This window comes from Emys orbicularis, chromosome 4 (assembly GCF_028017835.1).
Source record: "Emys orbicularis isolate rEmyOrb1 chromosome 4, rEmyOrb1.hap1, whole genome shotgun sequence".
Taxonomy (NCBI): Eukaryota; Metazoa; Chordata; order Testudines; family Emydidae; genus Emys; species Emys orbicularis.
Genome location: NC_088686.1, coordinates 132,003,228 through 132,025,694, shown reverse-complemented (window position 1 = coordinate 132,025,694; position 22,467 = coordinate 132,003,228). Strand labels below are relative to the sequence as shown.

General features: G+C 59.5%; 1 protein-coding gene across 1 annotated transcript in view; it reads left to right on the top strand.

The window, feature by feature from the left end:
• LOC135878571 (receptor-type tyrosine-protein phosphatase V-like) overlaps positions 1 to 22,467 on the top strand; it is a 48,554-nt gene that overhangs the window by 25,741 nt on the left and 346 nt on the right. Inside the window, exons 17-38 of the mRNA XM_065404275.1 lie at positions 157 to 429; positions 888 to 1,166; positions 1,389 to 1,523; positions 1,630 to 1,840; positions 2,302 to 2,369; positions 3,134 to 3,260; positions 3,589 to 3,636; positions 4,351 to 4,444; positions 5,378 to 5,468; positions 8,109 to 8,185; positions 9,048 to 9,182; positions 9,797 to 9,919; positions 10,791 to 10,951; positions 12,368 to 12,503; positions 13,420 to 13,499; positions 14,021 to 14,108; positions 14,830 to 14,920; positions 15,386 to 15,462; positions 15,952 to 16,086; positions 17,033 to 17,155; positions 17,968 to 18,125; positions 18,684 to 18,819. Of these exons, the coding sequence (XP_065260347.1) occupies positions 157 to 429; positions 888 to 1,166; positions 1,389 to 1,523; positions 1,630 to 1,840; positions 2,302 to 2,369; positions 3,134 to 3,260; positions 3,589 to 3,636; positions 4,351 to 4,444; positions 5,378 to 5,468; positions 8,109 to 8,185; positions 9,048 to 9,182; positions 9,797 to 9,919; positions 10,791 to 10,951; positions 12,368 to 12,503; positions 13,420 to 13,499; positions 14,021 to 14,108; positions 14,830 to 14,920; positions 15,386 to 15,462; positions 15,952 to 16,086; positions 17,033 to 17,155; positions 17,968 to 18,125; positions 18,684 to 18,819 (2,846 nt within the window). The remainder of the gene's footprint in view (positions 1 to 156; positions 430 to 887; positions 1,167 to 1,388; positions 1,524 to 1,629; positions 1,841 to 2,301; positions 2,370 to 3,133; positions 3,261 to 3,588; positions 3,637 to 4,350; positions 4,445 to 5,377; positions 5,469 to 8,108; positions 8,186 to 9,047; positions 9,183 to 9,796; positions 9,920 to 10,790; positions 10,952 to 12,367; positions 12,504 to 13,419; positions 13,500 to 14,020; positions 14,109 to 14,829; positions 14,921 to 15,385; positions 15,463 to 15,951; positions 16,087 to 17,032; positions 17,156 to 17,967; positions 18,126 to 18,683; positions 18,820 to 22,467) is intronic.

The window sequence follows — 22,467 nt, the reverse complement described above, 5'->3', positions numbered from 1 at the left end:
GTGAAGAATAGCAGCATAGAAATAAAAGATCTGCCTTAAATGAAGACTAGAAGGATGTCTCCCATACCCGACTGTATTGCCCTGGGGTGGGCTGGGGGTCGATGTGGCAGACTCAGGAAATGACTCTCTCTCCCTTGGATTGTTTTTATAACGTAGCCCCTCTGGTTCCAGCGAATCTCTCTGCGGTGCCCAGGGAGAGCCGCACAGTGCTGGCCGTGTCCTGGGGCCACACCTCCAGCCAGCAGGATTACTGCCAGCTGTGGCTGCGGGATCCTGGGAACAACACGCTACCACAGAGGCACACCCTGGCGGGGGGGCAAGTCCAGCACTTCTTCCGGGGGCTGGTCCCAGGCAGAAATTACTCGGTTTCCCTGAGCTGCGTGGCTGGGCCTTACTGGAGCAGCACGGGTATCTTGGTGGTGCCAATAGGTGGGTATGGGCCTGCGCTGGGCGGGAAGCTGCAGGGGCTGGAGAGCGCAGCGGGTGTGTGCAGGGCAGGGAGGGGGGTGACCTAGTGACTGGAGGGAGATGCCCCCACGGAGCCACATTGCCTGGCATCCTGCGAAATAAACCTGATTCCACAGAGAGTCTTCCTTGGCCTGGTCCTCCTGTGACATGTCTCTCCCCTGCAGGCCCTGGGCACAGCCACACCGGCCCCTGGCCTCCCGCGTGGCCCCCAACCCCGGCCCAGCCTCACCATCCCTCTTGCAAAGGCCCCGGCCAAGCCACTGCAGCCCAAGCCGGGGTTCCTGAGGCCCAGGTATCCAGCTTTGTGCCTTGGCACCGCGCAGGCATGGAACTGCTGTGGGGCACACGGCCTGGTTCGGGGCTAGAAATGTCCCTACCCCGTGCGGGGTCTGCCTAGCTCAGGGTGTCTCCTTTCTCAGCGCCTGACCCAGTGGAAGATCTGCGGTGCCAGCCTGACTCCAAGGGCTTTTCCCTGAGCTGGACCTTCCCTGCTGGAGATGTGGAGGCCTGTGAGCTGGCGGCAGAGAGGCTGTCCGGGGGCCCCCCCCAGGCTGAGGCTCGGGTGATCGCTCCCGGGAGCAAGACCAGCCTGTGGGGTTTGGAGCCAGACTCTTCGTACCGAATCAGCGTGAGCACAGTGGGCAGGAACGGGCTGAGGAGCCGGGCCGTGATTCTGGTCTGCAACACATCAGCAGAGGGTAGGTCTTCCCACGGCCCCCTGGAAGAGCTGCCAGGTCAGGTTTGCTGGTTAGCTAGCAGGCCCTATTCCAGAGATCAGAGCCCCTGAACGCGGAGCGGGGGCTGGGGCTTGGGACTGGTTTGTAGTGAAGCTGCTGTGCTGGGGCTGTGGGGCGGAACTGCTCAGGACCGAGCCAAACTCCAGCTCTAACCCCCCTGGGCCGGCTGGGTTTCCATTTCAGTCCTGCCTCCGCCGCTACGAGCAGACGTCCCGCAGGTCGAGCCTGGCTCCAGAGTTCTCATCTCCCCTGACACATTCAGTGAGGAGAACGGCCGGATCGAGTACTACGCCATCATCGTTACCAGCAACGAGTCGTGTGAGTGCCCACCTCTCGCCCGCGGCCGCTGCGCTGAGACCCGTGGCCACAGTTCCCCGCCGAGGCGTGGGGGCTGCTGCTGATACGCTTGTGTCTTTAACTCCAGTGTCGAGGCCCACCCAGGAAATCGTGTCCAGCACCTGGTACGATCACTATTACGGACAGGAGGACTCCTACGTGGCTGTGCTGCTCCCCAATCCTTTCCATCCGGACAAGAGAAGCACTCCCCAAACCTGGTCTGTGCCGGTGGGAACGGCCGAGTGTGGCCAGTCCCGGGAGATCTGCAATGGGAAGCTGAAGGCAAATGTTCAATACAGGTGAGCACAGGAGGGGACCCCTGCTCTGGCGGATGCTGGCAGACAAGTGGGGGTGGAGGGGGAAAGGGAGCATGGCTATTTGGTGAGAACAGGGCTGCAGCTCCCTCGCACCCCAAACACATACGCCAGGGGGGCCTCAGTGGGACCAAGGTGGCTGCACTGGGCGGTGCTCCGAGGAAAAGGCTGGAAAATGTATGAATGTCCGGAAACCTTCCCCACCCTCCCACATTTCAAAATTCCCTGTAGGAAAATCAGGGGACAATATCACAAATCAGCTCCCGTGTAGTCTTCCTGGCATCCATCTCCCCAGCTGGCCCAGACAAGCAGCATCTCATTGCTGGTTTCCATTTCCCCAGCACCACATTCTTTCTGTATGGGGCTGGAAATCCAGTGGCAGGGTCAGGCCAGTCCTGTTTCCTCTGAGCGGCTGGGACTAACCTCTGGTCTTGGCTTTGCCATAGGTTCAGCATTGCTGCTTTCACCAAATACGACCTGGTGGATCCTTCTGTGTCCTTCACGGCGTTTTCAGGTAAGGCTGTTCCTCATGCTGCTTCAGCAGTGGTGTTACTAGCTATCCCCTCTAGCTGTCTCTGCTAGGGGAGTTCCTTAATTGCTGCCAATGGCAGGGCAGAAAATCTCAGAAAGGATCCTAAGTGTAGATTACATTTAATAATAATACCTAGCGCTTGCTTGTCATCCGTGGATCTCAAAGCGCTTCACAGCCTTTACTGTATTGAGCCTCACACCCTGTTGTAAGGCAGGGCAGGGCAATCAACCCCATTATACACATGGGAAACTGAGGCACAGAGCAGCTAAGGCGGGGTTCTCAAACTGGGGGTTGGGCCCCCTCAGGGGGTCGTGAGGTTATTACCTGGGGGTGTTGCAAGCTGTCAGCCTTCACCCCAAATCCCGCTTTGCCTCCAGCATTTATAATGGTGTTAATTACATTAAAAAGTGTTTTTAATTTATTAGGGGGGTCACACTCAGAGGCTTGCTATGTGAAAGGGGTCACCAGTACAAAAGTTTGAGAACCGCTGAGCTAAGGGATTTGTCCAAGGCTGCACAGGAAGTCAGTGGCAGGGCCAGGACTTGCACCCAGGTCTGCCAAGTCTTCAGTTAGTGCCCTAACCACTTGGTCCTCCTTCCCCTGTGATCCCAATGTCTGGCGATCCTGGCTGTGAAGCGGGGTGGGCGACTCGCAGCGGGAGTGTCTGGGTCAGTTTGCGGAGCCCGGCGGGATCTTTTGGAATGCACAGTATAAATGCAAAGAATCCCCGTGGTCTTTGTCTTCAGCGGCTGGAGCTGGCGCAGACCCCAGTCCTGTTACAGTGCCAGTCGTGGCTGGGATTGTTGCGGGCTTTCTTCTGACACTTGCGGCGATTTTCGGATGGGTCTACTGGAAGCGGGTCCGAACGAAAAGGTAAGGGAGGCACGTCTCCCAAGGGATGAGATCCAGGATGGGTCTGGGAAGTGGTAGGAAAAGCCGCTGAGAGCGAAGACAATGCGATTGGCCCTAACCGAACAAGGAGCTGACCGACAGCATATGTGTATCAAAAGGGGTGGCCAGGTCCAGCATAGCAAGTGTGAGCTGTTGGGTGTGATGAATCCACTGAAAAGTTCCCCGAGTCATCTGTGTAAGCGGGAGGGAGCCGAGCCCTCTCCCAGACCTTCCCTGCTGCTAAACAGGGCGCTTGGCCCCAGCCTCGGTGCTGCCAGGATGGGTGACATCCCTTATGCTTTCCTTTCAGAACCAAGAAGAGTAATTTATCGCAAGAAATGGCCACGTACAGCTTGAGGTGAGTTTGCTGCTCCCAAAGCCGGGCGCTCTCCGGCAGGGCCGGGCGGGTGTCTGGGACTCAGGCTGTCTGCTTGCCTACCCACATGCTAGTGCTCCACGATAGGCCACAAAGGGAGCAGGGCTGTAGGCTGCTCCAGAACCTGGGCCCCTGCCAAGCCGGTCCATCGGGTCTCTTTTTAAAGTGCCAGCAGGTGCCACGCCACTCACCTGCTAACCCTTCGTTAGCTAAGTCACTGGTAGCTGTACTGCCAAGCCCCAGCTGCCTCTGGGCAGATTCCCGTGTTGCCAAGTTCCGTCACAGCCTTCATCGCCCTGAAATGCATCCAGTGCTTAGTAACCAGTGCGCTAACACAGAGCGAAGGCCAGGCCTCTCCATGGACTGGGAACTCTATGCTACTACTTGGGGGAAAAGAGAATCCCTGTTAGCTGGGAGTGCAAACGTCCTTACCAGCCTGCAGCCTAGGGACTGGGAAGAACCCCTGCCACAGGAGGTGGGACAGGCCGACTGCCATCGCTCTGTGGACGTCCCAGTGCGAGACGGCACAGGGGACCGAGGTGTCACAGGTCATTAGGTTTGGGGTTCAGAGATTCCAAGGCCAGATTATCTGGGCTGACCTCCTGCATAACCCAGGCCATAGGACTCCCTCGAAATAATTCCTCTCCAGGGTGGCGTTGTCTCCCATTGCCAAGGGCACAATTTTATCTCCTGCAGAAATGTCCACCGGCCGATCCCCATCCAGAGCTTCAAGCAGTATTACGAGGCGAAGATGGCAAACGCCAACCACGGCTTCTTCCAGGAGTTTGAGGTGAGTGTCGCATGCAAGGAGAGCGTGCTCCTGGGGACGCCGGCAGTGTCACGTGGGGTTTTTTTGTTTTTGTTTTTGTTTTTTAGAATATTAGGGTTGGAAGGGACCTCAGGAGGTCATCTAGTCCAACCCCCTGCTCAAAGCAGGACCAAGCCCCAGACAGATTTTTACCTCAGTTCTCTAAATGGCCCCTCAAGGATTGAACTCACAACCCTGGGTTTAGCAGGCCAATGCTCAAACCACTGAGCTATCCCTCCCCCCGGAGATCACTGAGCGGTTTTGCGTTCGCTGGGTACAACTGCACATCAAAGGAGGTGGAGAGGGGACGTAGCAGGAGAAGCAGTTATGTCTACACTGCAAGTGGAGGTCTGATTGTAGCGTGGCTTGGCGTGCCTGCCCCAGCTCTATTCTAGCTAGCGTAGGTAACAACAGTAGTGAAGTCATGGTGGCCCGGGCTGGCAACCGGAAAACAAGCCTGCTGGGGACCGTGGGTGTGCACTCGGGTCACCAGCCCGTGCGGCCGCGTCTACACTGCCGCTGTTACCGGTGCCACCTCCATTGCCCCCGAGTCTGGCGCACAAAGTCACAGGTGCTGGGGCGCTTTTATGGGAAGGTGTGACCACGGCTGCCCTCTGGAGTCCCAGGAGCCACCTCCTGAGTGGGTCTTTGGCCTAGTTCTCCTCTGCTCCTCCCGGGCTGTACCCTGGGGGGGTCTTCATCAGGCTGCTCCTGATCCATGTCGCTGTGAAAGCCGAATGTGGCCCCAGGAGCCCAAACAATCTCTGCCTCTCCAAACGCTATGGAGACCCATTGGCTGTGTGTGGCAAGCTGGGGCTGTGGAGGCTCTTGCTGGGGAGCCTCCCTGCTGGCCCTCCCCACCCCAGCCCATCTGTCCCAGAGCGGCGTCACTGGGTTTCTCCTTGTGCCCTACAGGAGCTGAAGGAAGTGGGAAAGGAGCAGCCTAAGGTGGAAGCAGAACTTCCAGCCAACGTGTCCAAGAACAGATACCCCCACGTGCTGCCCTGTAAGTTCAGGGGCCCAGCCCTTATGTCTCCCTCCCTCCCCTTCTGCCCTTCCCTGGCACCTTCTATCCCAGGATCTTGGGGGGACACTAGCCATGCCCCCACCCCAGAGGCAGGGGGTTATCGTCTCCTTGCCACACCCAGGGACACCAAGACACAGAAAGCTTCAGGAGACATTTCCAGAGTGGCCAAATGTGGGAGGCAGCGTGGCCTGTTGGATAGAGCAGGGTCACGTCGTCTCCTGTGCCTCAATTTCCCCATCTGTAAATTGAGGATAATGGTGGTGAGTGGGGCTGGTGAAAAGGCGCTATATAAAAGATAGGGATTAGAATTTTGGGTGCCAGTTTGAGACACCCAGAACCTGGTTTTCAGAGGTGTTTAGCCCCTACAGATCCCTTTGGTTTGCTGGAGCTGTGGGTGCTCAGCCTCTCTGAGAATCAGGCCCGGTTACGGCGTCTCTGGTGGGGCACCCACAATCACTGATCACTGACATTCCCACAGTTATTCCCGAGGTGGCCTGGTGAGACAGGGCAGGGCTGGGTCTCCCATCCCACCTCAGATCTCACTGATGCTTTTAACTTGAATGGCCCCCTTTCTTGATCCCCTCCTCCTTCCAGTGACCCCCAAGTTTTGGTCACAGCATAAGGACAACTCCACTGCCCCTGCTGTTCTGTGCATCTGCCAGCAGGGGGAGCTGCGAGCAACAGGGGGCTGCTCCCTGACCCCTCCAGCCTCCCATCACTTGTGTTGTCCCTGTACTATTCCTGGGCGGGGGGGGGGGAGGGAGCTCAGGGCAGACTCCCACCCCTGGCCCTTTGAGGCATACTACCGCATGGGAGGCTGAGAAGACCTCCAGGCCAGGGCCAGCTCCCATCTCACCTTGTGTCCATGTCATTAACACTGACACACACAGCCCGGTGTGCCAGGGGAGAGGAGGAGAGAGGGGTGTTGTGACATTTCTCGGGGTGCCCAGGACTGTGAGTCCCCTTGTTATCCCCAGCTTCCAGTATGAGGGAGTCTTGTTTGGACTAACCGGGTGTAAGCTCCCTAGCACCACCCAAGCCCTCTCCTCTGGGCTCTGCCAGCCCTGACTCTGCCCTGCAGGTTAACAACAGGTGCGCCCCAGTCTCCGGGCCCCTTTGAAACATTCCCCTGTAGTGCCCAGCCCTTATCTACTGAACACTCACCAAATCAACAGGTCTGCTGTCCCCAAGGGAACAGTGCACACGCCAGCTTGTGTGATTCAACACAGGATCAGCACCTGGCTCAGTATCACAGCACTGAGATACACTGATAGTGCAAACAAGGATACGTGTATTACCAAAGACTCAAGATTCAAGGGATAGTGAGTAATGATAAGGGAAACAAAAGGTGACATATAAAACAAAATCATCACTCGCTTTCTAGCGACTAAACTTAATTAACAGACTCACCTCCTGTCTGATGAAGTGTGTCTCACCCAAAGCCTTCTGCAAGCGTCTTCAATCCAGGCTGGTTGTGATCCCGTTTTCATGAATGTAAACATGCTGCCCATTTACGTCCTGGGGCAGGATGAGGGGGTCTTTGTTCCCCAAAAATAGTCCAGCGAACCTTTGAAGTGTATCTCCAGATAAGGTTCTCTTCCCCTGCTGTGTTTCTCTACCTGTTAGTTGCTTTCTGACATTCGGGCAATCCTTCATCTGCGTTCAGCTTAGACGGGGATGGGGAACCCATTGTGAATGAGACAATACTTAATGAACATTTCAACAGAGGGGCAGGAGACTAAACATCTCTTGTCTGACAGGACGCCTGGTTCTCCACCTCTGCTGTGATACAGACTCTAAGAACATATGTGCAGTAGACGTACATAAGTCCTTACCTAGTATCTGGGCAGATGTGACGAAGTGGGACTGTTCTTAATGTTTCCTCTGAATACTGTGTGGGTGCCTCAGTTTCTGACCGACAGTTTGTCGCCTAGCAACTAGTGGCCAGGCCCTTCCCCCCTGCAAGGGGATGCTAAAGGTGTGGGAGAACAAAGAGGTCAGGTGACCTCCTGGCCCAGGAAAGGAACTCAGCAGAGAAGGAGGAGTTCGAGGGGGTTTCAGTTTGGAGCTGGCTGGGGACTAGGAGTGAGGGCAGACGGGGGTGTCTGGCTCACGGGATCCCAGAATGGGCCCGGCTGAGGGATCCGGTTCTCTGGACCTACAAGCTCTGTTTTAGACCGTGTTCCTGTCATCTAATAAACCTCTATTTTACTGGCTGGCTAAGAGTCACGTCTGACTGCGAAGTGGGGGTGTGTGCAGGACCCTCTGGCTTCCCCAGGATCCCACCTGGGCGGACTCGCTGTGGGAAGCGCACGGAGGGACATATGCTGAATGCTCCAAGGAGAGACCCAGGAGGTGAAGCTGTGTGAGCTCCTTGCCCTGAAGACAGTCTGCTCCATGGGAGAGGAGGCTCCCCAAAGTCCTGACTGGCTTTGTGGGGAGCAGTTCCAGAGCATTCCCCGGGGACTCCATGACAACTGCCTCCTCTCCCAGCTGGAAAAGGGGAAGGACCCAAGAAAGCAGCAGAGCATGCTGCCCCTGAGCTGGGCTCCCTGGGGGACTGGGGTCTGGCTCGGCCAGGTGCAGCGCAGGGAATGATCACTGTTTGGTTTCTTGCAGATGACCACTCAAGAGTCAGGCTGAGCCTGCTGGGGGAGGAGCCCCACTCCGACTACATCAACGCCAACTACGTCCCCGTGAGTGCTTGCTTGCCTCCCCCACCACAGCGCCCCGGGAACCCCCGCACATGAGGGGGGCATAGCTGGTACATGCAGGCGGCTCGGTCACAAGAGGGTCTCGGTCCCATTAACATCTGGGGCTGGCTGGCAGATGGCACTGGAGCTGGTGCAGGTGGAAGGTGTTGGAGATGGGGGACTGGTGCAACCGGGCTGGCTGTAGCCTGGGGTCTGTGAAGTGTGTGTTCATGTGTGTGCCCCCTTGTGTGCATGGGGGCGTGGTCATAGCTGCTGCTCTGCCGATTGAGGATACTCTCACTCGCAGCCTCTCTGGATTCACGGCCTGATCTCTCTGTCTCCTCTTTCTCCTCCTAATCTGTACAGCTGCACTTGACTGATGCTGGACCTGGTCCCCCAGCCCCCATCCAGGGGACTGCCCCAGGTAACGGACAGGGGGCACCCAGCATGCCTGGGAGCGTGTGGGCCCATGTATGAGTGTTGCATGCGTGTGTCAAAGACAGTAAACAGGAATGGCCAGACTGGATCAGAACCAGGGTCCATCTAGTCATCTCTTTTCTCCAATGGCAGCCGCAGCAGCTGCTTTAGAGGCAGGTGCAAGGACCCCATGAGTCTGGGGTCAGATGCTTCTCCTCGCAGGGTCACACTGAGGGGCTCGAGGGAGGTCCAGGAGCGTAATCTCTCTCATGCCAGTGAGGGGGAAACACACTGCCCAGGAAGTGTGCCAATCCTGGCACCAATGCTGAGGTCAATGGGCACCTGGCCCTCTCCTGGAGGGACCCGGCAGGTCATCTACTCATCCCCAAATCTGGGGTCTCACAGCCTCTGGCCCGGGCTGACTCTGGCTGTCTGGTCTCTGCCCCAGGGCTACGCCTCCCCACAGGAGTTCATCGTCACCCAGGGGCCGCTGAAGAAAACCATTGAGGATTTCTGGAGGCTGGTGTGGGAGCAGAGCGTCTGCAACATCATCATGCTGACAGTGGGCATGGAGAACGGACGGGTAGGGCTGGTGCCAGGCGTGCGCTGCTCGTGCGAGGAGCAGCCTGACCCACAGCCAGATGCAAATGCAGCTCCATTCAGGCAGCCGTGCTGGGCCCAGCAACGTAATAGCTAGAGGCCTGTTGGGCAGAGTGAAGGGGCAGTGGCAGTGCTGGATGTGTGGGCACCCAGCCAGGCGACATCTGTCTCCACTAGGTATTTCTAGAGTGCCCATTACCTAATATCTAGGTGCAGACAATAACTTAACTGTGAGACGAGCACTGTGCATGGGCACTAATGAACCCACACAGCTCCTTGGCATGGAGGACGCTGGCCCTAGCCCCATCCTACCAAAGAGGAAACTGAGGCACAGCGAGGGGAAGCGAGCTGCCCAAAGACACGCAGTGGGGAGCAGACGCCAAACCACTAGCCCATGCTGCATTTGCCTCCGTGCCCAGATTCTGCTCCCCCGCGGAAGACGAGATGTGGCCCAAAGCCCCAGCTTGGAGCTGGAGCATGCTGAGCTGGGGAGTTTCACCCGGGCCCATCTTTCCAGTGGCTGCAGCTGTCTTGTGTGGGCACCGGTCTCTCTCCCTGCGCTGGTTTCCCTGTTCCCATGCCCTGCCTTCCCTTCAGGTGCTGTGTGATCACTACTGGCCCTCAGAGTTGTCTCCGGTCTCCTACGGACACATCCGCGTGGACCTGCTCTCCCACAGCAGCGCTGACGAGTGGACCACGCGCACGTTCAAGCTCTGGCACGTGAGTGAGCGGCCGAGAGGAGCCCGGTGCAGGTCCCCGCTGACGGCACTGCCGTGGGGGCGTCTCGCTGGGGGAGGTGTCCCGGGGGTGGCTGCCCTTTCGCCTCTGGCCAGCTGGGTTCCAACGAGGCCACAAGTGAAACGGGTCGGTCCGCACCGGGACTCACCTTGAGGATTGTCAATAACCCACAGCTACCAGGGCGGGCAGCACACAGGTTTCCGGGCATTTCATCCCCCTCCCATTCGCCATCACCCCCGCCCTGCTTCCCCATTCCCATCATGGGGCGCTGTGCATTGCCCAGGATTGGTTGTTTCCAGATGCTAAATCGCCTCGAAGGCAGCACTGTGCTGATGCATGTGCTCCATGCCCCCACCAGCTGGTATCCAGGCCACCTCCCACACGGCTTCCCCAGGACTGGCCTTGCTGCAGGGCAGCGTGTTGGCAGAGCCACATGGTGCAGCCTGCCCAGGCAGTCGCATGCTATGGAGATGGCCGCAGGACAGGGCCCTGAACGTAACAGAGCAGGGGCCTGGCTCTAGCCAGTAGTGTCAGTCACCTGATCTCTCAGTGTCAGTGTCTCGTCCATGCTGTGTTTGCATGACTGCTCAGTGCTGATGTAACCAATGCCCAGGGCTGGCCGGGGAGTGTCTGGGGATCCTGGAGACCCAGGGCCCAGGTCTGGCTGTGGGTCTCCAGGATGCAGCCCCAGTGTCAATCTCTCCAAGTTCTGGTAGCTGATTCTGGCCCCTGGAGGTAACTCAGGGAGCTGTAGTGGACAGACCCTGGGCTCCAGAAATGCCTGGACACATTCCCCGTGAATAGCCCCGCTGAGACTCCGGCTTCACTAACGCCGAGTCACCGTCTGTGACAGGAGGACCTACAGGAGGAGAGACGTGTGACCCACCTGCACTACACGGCATGGCCTGACCACGGCATTCCCGAGTCCACAGCTTCCCTGATGGCCTTCCTGGACCTGGCCCGAGGCCACATGCAGACGGCCAAGGGTTCTGGGCCAACGCTGGTGCACTGCAGGTGAGGCCCTGCCTGCCTTAGCTCTGCCAGGTGGGGGCTGCTGGAGAAGGGGTGTCTTTCCCTGAGATGGGAAATGACCTGGGAGATTGGGCCCCTCCTTGTATGTGGGGGCTGGAGCCCCGGGGTGGTGAGAGCCCTGGGGATGGCCCAGTCTGTAGAGGCAGCTCCCAGCTGTCGGTGAGTGAGGGGCTCTGCCCCTGCCTTATCCACGTGAGCGCTGGAGACTATGGAGATGCTTCCCCACCTTCCAGTGCTGCTCTGGGGCCATCTCCCCAGCACCACAACCCCACCCCAGCACAGCTCCTGGGCCCCACAACCCCCACAGCTCCTCCCACACCCTGGGACAGCTCCTCGGCCCCACAACCCTACAGCTCCTCCAGAACAGGAGCCCGTGCTGCGTAGGGTTACCATACGTCCGGATTTTCCCGGACATGTCCGGCTTTTTGGGACTCAAATCCCCGTCCGGGGGGAAATCCCAAAAAGCCGAACATGTCCGGGAAAATCCGGCGCCGCTGGGTGCTGGCCCGGGGCCGGCGGTGCTGGGCGCCGGGCCGGGCCGGGGGCCGGCGGTGCTGGCCGGCGGGGCCGGGGGCCGGGCCGGGGGCCGGCGGTGCTGGCCGGCGGGGCCGGGGGCCGGCGGTGCTGGCCGGCGGGGCCGGGGGCCAGGCCGGGGGCCGGCGGTGCTGGCCGGCGGGGCCGGGGGCCGGGCCGGGGGCCGGCGGTGCTGGCCGGGGGCCGGCGGTGCGGGCCGGCGTGCGGGCCGGGGGCCGGCGGTGCGGGCCGGCGTGCGGGCCGGGGGCCGGCGGTGCGGGCCGGGGGCCGGCGGTGCGGGCCGGCGGGGCCGGGGGCCGGGCCGGGGGCCGGCGGGGCCGGGGGCCGGCGGTGCTGGCCGGCGGGGCCGGGCCGGGGGCCGACGGTGCTGGCCGGCGGTGCTGGCCGGGGGCCGGCGGTGCTGGGCGGCCGGGCCGGGGGCCAGCGGTGCTGGCCCGGGGGTGCTCGGCCGGGGGCTGGCACCCCAGGGCCCGAGCCGAGCCGAGCCAGGCTGGAGACGCCGGGGACGGCCGCCGGACGGTGCCAGACTGGGCCGCGCCTCCTCCCCCCACCCCCCGAGCTTACCTGCTGCCTGCTTCCTGCTTCAGGCTTCCCGTGAATCAAATGTTCGCGGGAAGCAGGGGAGGGGGCGGAGTTGGGGCGGGGACTTTGGGGAAGGGGTGGAGTTGGGGCGGGGCCGGGGCCCCGTGGAGTGTCCTCCTTTTGGACACTCAAAATCTGGTAACCCTAGTGCTGCAGGCTGATGGCCATCTCCTCCCCCCCCTCACCCACTGGGGCTGGTGCCTGCCTGGTGGGGGGCAGTGGAACCTGAGGGCTGGAGGGAGACCTGCCCATGTTAAACCCTTGCTGTCTGTGCTGTTGCAGTGCGGGGGTGGGCCGCAGCGGCACCTTCATCGCCTTGGACCGGCTGCTGCAGCAGCTGAAGCAGGAGAAGGCGGTGGACGTGTTCAATACCATTTACACCATGCGGATGAGCCGCTACCTGATGATTCAGACGCTGGTGAGGCCCTGGGCCTTTTCCCTTCCACTTTGCCGCCAAATCAGCAGAGCTGGGAGGGAGCCCAGAGCTCGGCTGGCCCTCCCACCCCTCTGCATAACAGCCAGCTCCTGATATCCCTGAGCTGTTCCCCGCCAGCCACAGGATGGTGCTGCCTGGGCCCCTGCTCCAGTGTCCTGAGCAGGGCTCAGATGTGCCCCTGTTAGAGCCGCCCTCCCCTGCTGTCTCCCAGCAGCCGTGTGCCCGGCCAGACCTCCAGCAGGAACACACGGCTCTTCGGAGCCAAGGGTCTTCCCGGAATTCAGTGTGAGCAGGCTGGGAGCACCAGTCTGGGGAAGCATCATAGCCAACAGCACCCAGGGACAGGATGAGCTGGAGGGGGGCCCGGGTGGTAGCTGCGGGGGGAGGCGCGTAATCGAAAGCAGAGTGGCCTGTGCCTATTCCAAAACAACTCGGCAGGCCCCAGGTGTGAGTGGCTCCACGCTGCCCTGTGCACATCCAGGGGAGCGACAAGCTGCACAGGGCACCTGTAAGTTGCAGCCCAGAAGTCAGCTGATCCCAGCCACTGGACCCTCGCAGCACACCCAGACATGCAGCCACAGCAGGAGCCAGGGACGAGCTGCCAGGGGCTAATCATGGCTGGCAGGAGCCTCCTTAGAAAGGCTGGCTGTGGGCGCTGGGTAACCGGGAGGGGATCCCCCGGAGCATGGTGAAAACGCCGGCCAAAGAGGAAGACTGACTTATCCAAGCCACCCCAGCAAGGCAGCGGCAGGGTTGGCCAGGGCTCCTGATTAGCTGCACAAGGCCATGCTCTGCCCAGTAGGCAGTGCTGCCCTTCGCCCCAGCGTGGCCCCACTCTGTGTGGTGCCGTGGTTCGGGTGGGCTCACTCTGCACTGACCGCCTGCCCTTGCCTTCCAGGGCCAGTATGTTTTCCTGCACAGCTGCATCCTGGAGAAGATCACGGAGGAGCTGCTTTTGGGCCAGTCTGGGACAGAGATGTAAGCCACCAAGCCCACCTAGCCCATCCCAAATGTGTAGGCACTCGGGTTCAGCGCCTCAGACTCCGATCCAGACCCAGGCCTGGGCTTCGGCTCCAGGCAATAGGGACTCTGAAATCCCAGCAAGATGGCCTGTTCCCTGCACCGAGGCAAGGCCAAAGTCTGGCCTCAGTCCTTTCCTTCCAAGGTGGTGAGCACCACACCCCTCCGTAGCACCATTCCAGTGCTGATACCGCAGGGGCCTAACGCTTCCTGGGCAGCCTCCGTGGGGCTCACCCCCCCCCCCAAGGCAGTGGGCTCCGCTACTGGGTCTCCCACCCTCAGCAGAGATGTACCCCCCAGGCCAGCGGGCCGGCCTTGGGATGCCCTCTCCAGCTGGCCAGTGGCTGGCTGCTCCCATGGAACTAGCAGGGTCAGGCCAGGGAGGGGAATCACCCTGTCGACCGAGTGGCCTGGTTCTTTGTGAGATGTGGATGCACAGGGGTTTATTAACCCCCCACCTCCACCCCTTGTTTTCCCAGCTCCTGCCCGATCCCTCTCAAAAGCTTCCTGCAGCACCATGCCCAGAAATCGGCCAAGTCCAACGCGGGCTTCCTGCGGGAGTATGAGGTAGGAGCGCCCGGAGCAGCGCCCTGCTGGAGAGCACAGACGCCAGCTCCCCCCCCACACACACGCTGGGGGTGAAGGGAGTGTTAGAGGCTGGGCCAGACACACAAGCACCCCCCTCACCACCACCATGAGCAGCTCCTGCTCAGTCAGGCGCCCGCCAGATCTGACTGTTGTGGAGATGGCTGGTGCTGGGCGCACCCGTTGCCATGGCAACGCTGCCAGGCCTGGGACATCCCCCCAGCTGGAGGCTGGCCGGCACTGCTTCCCTCCTGATCCCCCTGCAGAGCAGACACAGCCAGGACATCCAGCTCTCCCTGGGACTCCCCAGGGGCCCTGCGCAGGGTCAGGATCCACACAGGGAATCGGGGGCGGGAGGCAGGCAGAGGTGCTACACTCCATGGGCATCCCCCATGGCTGCTGCACCAAATCTCCCAGCCAAGCAAACCCAGCGGGCATGTGCTGTGCAGCTTGGCAGCAGCCCCATGGGGACACTGAGGCACGGGACTGGCTCCCTGAGCTGGGGTGCGGATGAAAGCTTTTCCTGGGAGCTCTGCCCTTTGGGCTGGGTTCACCCCCTGCTGTCTTCTGGGGCAGGGCATCCCACAGGAGCCATCCACCCAGTCCCTGTGCGCTCCCACCACCCCGGTCGCCCTGGCGGGGCATAGTCGGGAAAGGCCCTGATCTCTCCCCGTCCCTCCCTCTCTCCGGTTCCCTGTGGCAGATCCTCCTAGAGGTTGCGAAGGACAAAGCCAGCTCTGCAGCACCATCTGCAGGCATCCAGGAGAGCCGCCCTGGCTCCAGCATCCTCCCATGTAAGTGCCACTGATGCCTCTCTATCCCCAGGGCTGGCACCAGCTGTGTGTGTGGGAAGAGAGGGGCAGCACCAGGGCTGGACTTGCAGCCTCAGGACCAGGGGAGCTTGTCGAAATGGGGCCCTCTCTAGCATCTCCAGGCTTATCTCCTCCCCCCAGCCTTGTGGCAGAGAGTTCCCAAGGCAAGACCTGGCCACAGATGAAGTGTGCATGGAAGCAAATGGACTGGGGCCGGAATGGGTTATGTGCAGGCAGAGGGCACGCACCCTGGGCTGAGAGTAAGGGGAGAGGGATTGAGGGAGAGACCCAGTGCAGAAGTGACAGGCCTTATGCAGCTATGGCCCAGGCTGGCAGGGAGTTTGGGCTGGAGCCAGAAGGCTGGTCTCCTCGCATGGGGCTGGGTGTGCTGAGCTGGGACAGACGGAACCGGCTCCCCCAGTCCCTCATGCTTGGCCTGTTTGGCAGATGATCGCTCCAGAGTGAAATTTTTGCCGCTGGAACAAGGCCCCTTCTCGGATCTCAACCAGACCTGGCTCCTCCCGGTGAGTTGCCCCACCCTGATCCCCTGGGAAGCGAACTCCCTCACCTCCCTGCCTGGCCCCCTGGCCCTCTACCCACCCTGATCCCCCTGGGGAGCAGAACTCACTCCCTCCCTCCCGGTGCTCCGAGACTCCCTACTCCCATGGGGAGCAGCACTTGCCTGTCTCTGTGGCCTGTTTCTCCATAGCCGTCCTCCTCTCTCTGCGCTTGTTGCTGCCATGAGCACTGTCCCGGGCACTCCTGGTGAGGGAATCGCTGCGTAGGGCTGAACCCCGACTGTCCCCTTCGCTCTGGCTCAGCCCCGGTCCTGGGCCCTCTCCCTGCTTGGCTGTCTAATGCTTTCTCTCCTCTCTTTGCTTCCAAAGCTGCCAGACCTCCCTCCTTTTCCTGCCTTCTGGCTCTGCCCCCTCGGCTGTCCTAAGGCAGGGAGCCCATGCTCTCCTCTGCCCCCTCCCTGGGGCAGGCGAGTAAGACTCTGGTTCTTCACACAGGGCTGCAATTCATCCAGGGATTATCTGGCTGTGCAAGGACCCGACAAGGTGACCATGGAGGAATTCTGGCGCTTGGTGTGGGACCATGGCGTCCACACCATAGTCACCCTGCTGCCATGCCAGGAGAAGGGCCAGGTAAGCCAAGGGGGGTGGGGGCTCCTTGAACCTCCCTCCCCGGGCTGTGCTGCATTTCCTGCGTGGTCTCTATGGTACTGCGCTGTCACACACGCAGGTTTGTCCCACCAGCCTCTGCCACCGTTTCACGAAGCTTTGGGCCAGACTTGGAAACTCCGTGTGTGGAGCAGGCTGTGGTCCAGGTTAGGACCCCGCTCCCCTGACGTGCATGGGGGATGCCTGGCTCCATGGCACCACAGGGGCCATGTGCATTATTGTGGGGGCAACCGGCTCCCTCCCCCTACCAACCCTTTGTAACAGTTGAGGTAAAAACCAAAATGAGTCCCAACTCTGGAAGCAGTAAATGGCCCACATGGTCCCCTGGGGAGATAGACACCAGCTGTTTAGTAGGGCAGCACCTAGAGAAGCCAGATGGAGACCTCTGGTTTTACAGGGGACAGCAGTCCAGGATAGATCTCTCTCCACTGATCTCTGCTCCTGAGGAGGGGGAGCCCCCATCCAAGGCCTCAGCTGCCGCCCCTCCCTCTGGGCTCCCAAAGGCAACTTCCCAGAAGGCCAAAGAACATGTGAAATTTGCATAAAACCCAGTGGGTCACAGCTGCCCTTCACTCCTCATGCTGGAGGTGCAGCCCCCAGAGACTACAGGCCCCAGCATGCAATGCAGCCTGTTGGCTCAGCTATGGTGGAGCATTGCATGCTGGGATGTGTAGTCCCGTTGGACTGCCACACTGTATTAAAGGTGAAGGTGGCTGCAATCAGCAACGATCTTTCCAACATACCGGTGGGCTGTCGGCTTCCGGGAGGATGGCCACATGGCCCTTTGCTGGGCAGCGTCACCCTGACGTCGGCTGTGCCCTTGGCCCAGCACCTGTGAGCCATGCCAAGTGGGCACTGATCCAAAATGGGGCCACTGGGAGCTTGACGCACCAGTCGCTGTTGTGCACAGGTCCTGAGCGAGGCATGCTGGCCCCTGGAGGACAGTCCAGTCTACACAGAGATGTTGGCCATCCAGCGGGGCCCGGAGAAGCACGTCTCGGGATGGAGGTGCATTCAGCTCAAACTGAAACACGTATGTGCCTCCGAGGGCAGGGGAGCTGGTTTCCCGAGCCCCGGGAGCTCCCCCCAGTCCCTGGGGGACTCGCTCCCATTCCCAGACCATGCCGGAGTCTCAGCCCGGGACTAGAATGACCCAGAGGCTGCAGCCAGGACAGAAGGGTATTGGTGGAGCGGGGTGGGTTATGGGGCTGGAATAGCAGAGGAGCAGCAGATCAGAAATGCTGAGGGGCATCAGCAGAGCTGGTGGGGAGCCCAAGCCTGGGACTGACCATGGACCAGGTGCAGCAGGGGCACGGGCAGGGTCAGTGCAGGCTTACCCCGACCTGGCCACTCCCTGCTGATGTACCTCAGCCCTGCCCTACAGGCCCCACTTGCAGACGTTTCCAGCTTCGTGGCCCTTTGCCTTCTTGGAGCCAGTGTGGGGGTGGTCTGGGAGACGCAGGCCCCTGGGGCCTTGACTGAGAACTTCTAACTCGTCACACTGATGCCACTGGATGCAGTGTGAGGGCTGGAGCAGAGCCACTGACCTAGGGAGAACAGCTCTGCCTTTAACGCCACTTTCCCCCTGTCCCTCTGTCTGCTACCACTGCAGCACCCCACCGCTGGGCACTGCTGACCCAGCATAGACGGGCCGGGTGACGGGACACTACAGGACCCAATGCATTACTGTGGCAGGGCACCTAACAGGCCAGAGGCTAGGAAGCAGGGCTCTCTCTACTCCCCTGGTGTCCAGGCCTGTCCGTCCTGAGCGCAGCACCCTCCCATCCTGTCGTCCGTGCATGCCCCCTTCCTCCATAACCACAGCAGCTCTCTCTGCCCTGCCAGGAGAAGAAAGTGAAGGAGAGGCAGGTGCAGCGATTCCTGTACCCTCTGTGGGGGTGCCAGCAGCAGCCAGATGTCCAGCCCCTGGTGGAGTTCCTCGCCGCAGTTAGACGGTGCATGCCACACAGGAAGCGAGCCGGCCCGCTGCTCCTGCACTGCAGGTACAGTCACGTGACTCCTTCTTCCATGTCCTCATGAGTCCCCCGGGGCCAGAACCCCCTGGACGAACATCCCTGCGGGAGAGCCAACTGCAGGGCAGCCTGGGGCTGACCAAATGACCCGGCAGTTCTCCCCTGCTGGTCTCCAGGGAGACGTAAGGACCCGAGGTCCCTCCAGGGCCAGACTGGGGCTCGGTTGCTGACATTCAGTGTATGCGGCCCCGTCGGGGGAGCCAGTGTGGGGATGTGAGAAGCCAGGGGCTGGCCAGAGAGCCTGGTTCGGGGTGCAGTCTCAGATAGCCAGTCATGAGCACCCAGCGTGCCCAGATGCCCTGGTTTCCTTAGTGCTCATTCAGAGGCCAGGCCAGCTTCCCGGCCCCGCCCGGGCACGGTCTCTGTGAATGTCCCTCTCTCCAGGGGGTCTGTGCCCTGCCCTGCTGGGAGACGGGCTCCATAATCATCCAGGCCTTGTCCGTCTCCTACGTATGTGCCTGTGCTGTGGGTTGCGTGGCGGGTGGCATAATGGCTGATGGCTCTCCCTCCATCGGCTGCCCCTTCCAGCAGTGGCGTTGGCCAGATGGGGACGCTGATCGCCCTGGATTGCCTGCTGCACCAGATGAAAGCGGAGCGGAGTGTGGACGTCTACGGAGTCACCCTCAGGCTGATGAGAAGCTGCTGCCTCATGACCCCGACGCCGGTAGGTGGCGAGGAGGGAGGGCGTCGGGGCCAGGTGTGCCCTGGGGAAGCAACGGCCAGGTGCAGAGCAGAGGCCCGGAGCCGGGTACAATAAGGGAGAGCTTCTCAGAACAGACCCAGGGACCCCTGAGTTCTCTGTCAGCCTCCTCTCTCCTCAGGCAGCTTCTACCCACCCAGCCTCGGCCCCGACTGAGCTCGCCGAGGAGGGTATCCTACTCCGAGCCCGACACGCAGCGTGGTTCTTAGCCCGGGCTCTGTGCCCCTCTCTCCGGGCCCTGCCAGGGGACGTTCCGGGGGGCGGGGGGAGCAGCTCACGGTGGGGGGTCGCTCCATCTGCCCCAAGCCCAGTAGGGAGCTCAGGGGAAGGACTCTCAGGCCCAGATCCTCAATGGCATTTAGGCACCTAACTCCCACTGATTGAAGTTTTTAGGTGCTTAACTCCCATTGCCGAGGATCGGGGTAAATGCCTTCGATGTTAAGGTTAAAGCCAGCAGCTTACACTCAGCCTAGACCCAGGAAACAACCAGGCAGATCTGAAAATCAAATCCTCGCAGTCCTAGCCCCCCGCTTGCCCTTCCATCCCTGACAGCCAGTTTGTTCCCATGTGGGCAAATCCCCTGCCGCCTCCCCCTCAGGATCTGGGCACTGAAAACCACAGGACCTGGTACACTTGGGTACTGGATGTCTCCTGGGTTGTCCTGTGCCGCCTTCTCTTATAGATAGATAGATTCTTACACATCCTCAGGATGCTCATTATGGCAGTGTCTGAGGGGCTGGCTGCACTGTGGCTGGGAACGTGCGTCCCAGCCCGGGTGGACAGACATGCGCTAACATGGGTGGTGGCTCGGGCTTGCCGCCTGAGTCCATAGCTAGCGAGTGGCTAGACCACGCCGCTGCCAGCTAGGCATGCTGCTGCTATTTTTAGTGCGGTAGCTCAGAGCTAGCATGCGTCTGTCGCTCCCAGCTGCAGTGTAGACATACCCTGAGTGCCTATCTGAGCCTTCCCGACTGGCACCCTACAGCCAGGGCACCGATGGGAGACACCCAGTTCGCCCGAAGGTCAGGGTGAGGAGCCCAGAGGGCATCAGAGGCACCTCTGCCCGCATTCCAATGGCGGATTGGGTCAAGGCTACATTCGGAGCGGCGCAGACGCATCGCGCCACTAGATGGTACTGTGACACCAGCCTCAGGATGCCAATCCCAGCATTTCACCCTGCACAGGCTGGGCTTGGCCACAGCCCGAGCCGAGCTCTGGTTCCACAGACGTGCTTTTGGACAGGGGTTTGAAGTTAATTAGTTTATTTCACAGAAGCCTTTAGGGACGAGCTCCCCCACATTCCCGGTCCCACTGATAATCAAAATCCTTCTGTGACGTCCCCACTGCCAAGCACTCTGCAAACAGCCAATCGGTTCATGAATGAATCCGAGCCCCATGGGCCCTGGGAGCTGGAGGAGAGCTCACACATGGGGTTCTCTTGTATACACACCCCCTGCCCCTCCCAGCCGCTGCCCAGCTGGGCAAGGGAAGGGCAGTAGGACCTGAGCCCGCCAGACCACACATGGGGGCGGAAGCACAGGGCTCGCCCGTGGCTGTGGATCTAGGCCAGGCTGCTCTTATTTTGCATGGTTCCCTGGGTGAAACTAACTTTGGTGCCACCATGGCCAAGCTGCAGTTGAACTGTGAGGTGGTCAGTTCTCCCGGAGGCCAATAACCAACAGGGAAGCCTGAGTGACACTTCCTGCTACACATCCCCACTCCAGATCCCGCAAAGGGTCTCTCCACATCTGAATCACTTGTGTTTACTCCCCCAGGCGCGTCATTAGACCGGAACCCAGCCCCATTAGCTGTTCTGCAGTGTAACTGTAATTGCCGTCTGGCCTGACTTCGATACAGACTCCTCCCAAGAAGAGTATCCAAACACCAGCAGGGCCAGCGCAGGACAGTTAATGGTGCTGGGTTCTGAAATTCCCTGTATTCCAGGAATTCAGGCATGGAATTTACCGTCTTTGAAAAGGGGAACAAAGAGGATGCAGGGAATTATAGACCAGTTAGCCTAACTCTGGTTCCTGGAAAGATACTGGAAGAAATGATTAAACGATCAGTTTGTAAGCACCTATGGGATAATAGAGTTAGAAGGAATAGCCAGCATGGCTTTGTCAAGAACAAATCATGACAAACCAACCTAATTTCCTTCTTTGACAGGATTACTGACCTAGTGGATGTGGGGAAGCAATAGATGTGAGATCTTGATTTTACTAAGGTTTTTGACACAGTCCCACTTGACAGATAACTGGCTCTGTGGATGAGGGGAAAGCAGTGGACGTGTTATTCCTTGACTTTAGCAAAGCTTTTGGTACGGTCTCCCACAGTATTCTTGCTGGCAAGTTAAAGAAGTATGGGCTGGATGAATGGACTATAAGGTGGATAGAAAGCTGGCTAGATTGTCGGGCTCAACGGGTAGTGATCAATGGCTCCATGTCTAGTTGGCAGCCGGTTTCAAGTGGAGTGCCCCAAGGGTCGGTCCCAGGGACGGTTTTGTTCTATATCTTCATTAATGATCTGGAGGTTGGTGTGGATTGCACCCTCAGCAAGTTTGCAGATGACACTAAACTGGGAGGAGCGGTAGATACGCTGGAGGGTAGTGATAGGATACAGAGGGACCTAGACAAATTAGAGGATTGGGCCAAAAGAAATCTGATGAGGTTCAACAAGGACAAGTGCAGAGTCCTGCACTTAGGATGGAAGAATCCCATACACCGCTACAGACTAGGGAGCGAGCGGTTAGGCAGCAGTTCTTCAGAAAAGGACCTAGGGGTTACAGTGGACAAGAAACTGGATATGAATCGACAGTGTGGCCTTGTTGCCAAGAAGGCTAACGGCATTTGGGGCTGTATAAGTAGGGGCATTGCCAGCAGATAGAGGGACGTGATCATTCCCCTCTATTCATCATTGGTGAGGCCTCATCTGGAGTACTGTGTCCAGTTTTGGGCCCCACACTACAAGAAGGATGTGGAAAAATTGGAAAGAGTCCAGCAGAGGGCAACAAAAATGATTAGAGGGCTGGAGCACATGACTTATGAGGAGAGGCTGAGGGAACTGGGATTGTTTAGTCTGCAGAAGGGAAGAATGAGGGGGGGATTTGATAGCTGCTTTCAACTCCCTGAAAGGGGGTTCCAAAGAGGATGGATCTAGACTGTTCTTAGTGGTACCAGCTGACAGAACAAGGAGTAATGGTCTCAAGTTGCAGTGGGGGAGGTTTAGGTTGGATATTAGGAAAAACTTTTTCACTAGAAGGGTGGTGAAGCACTGGAATGGGTTACCTAGGGAGGTGGTGGAATCTCCTTCCTTAGAGGTTTTTAAGGTCAGGCTTGACAAAGCCCTGGCTGGGATGATTTAGTTGGTACTGGTCCGGCTTTGAGCAGGGGGTTGGACTAGATGACCTCCTGAGGTCCCTTCCAACCCTGATATTCTATGACAGTCTCATTAACAAACTAGAGAAATGTGGCATAAGATGGGTGCAAACTGACTGAAAGACCGTGCTGAAAGAGTGGTTATCAATGGTTCGCTGTCCAGCTGGAAAGGGGTATCTAGTGGGGTCCATCCTAGGCCTGGTACTACTCAATATTTTCATTAATGACTTGAACAGGC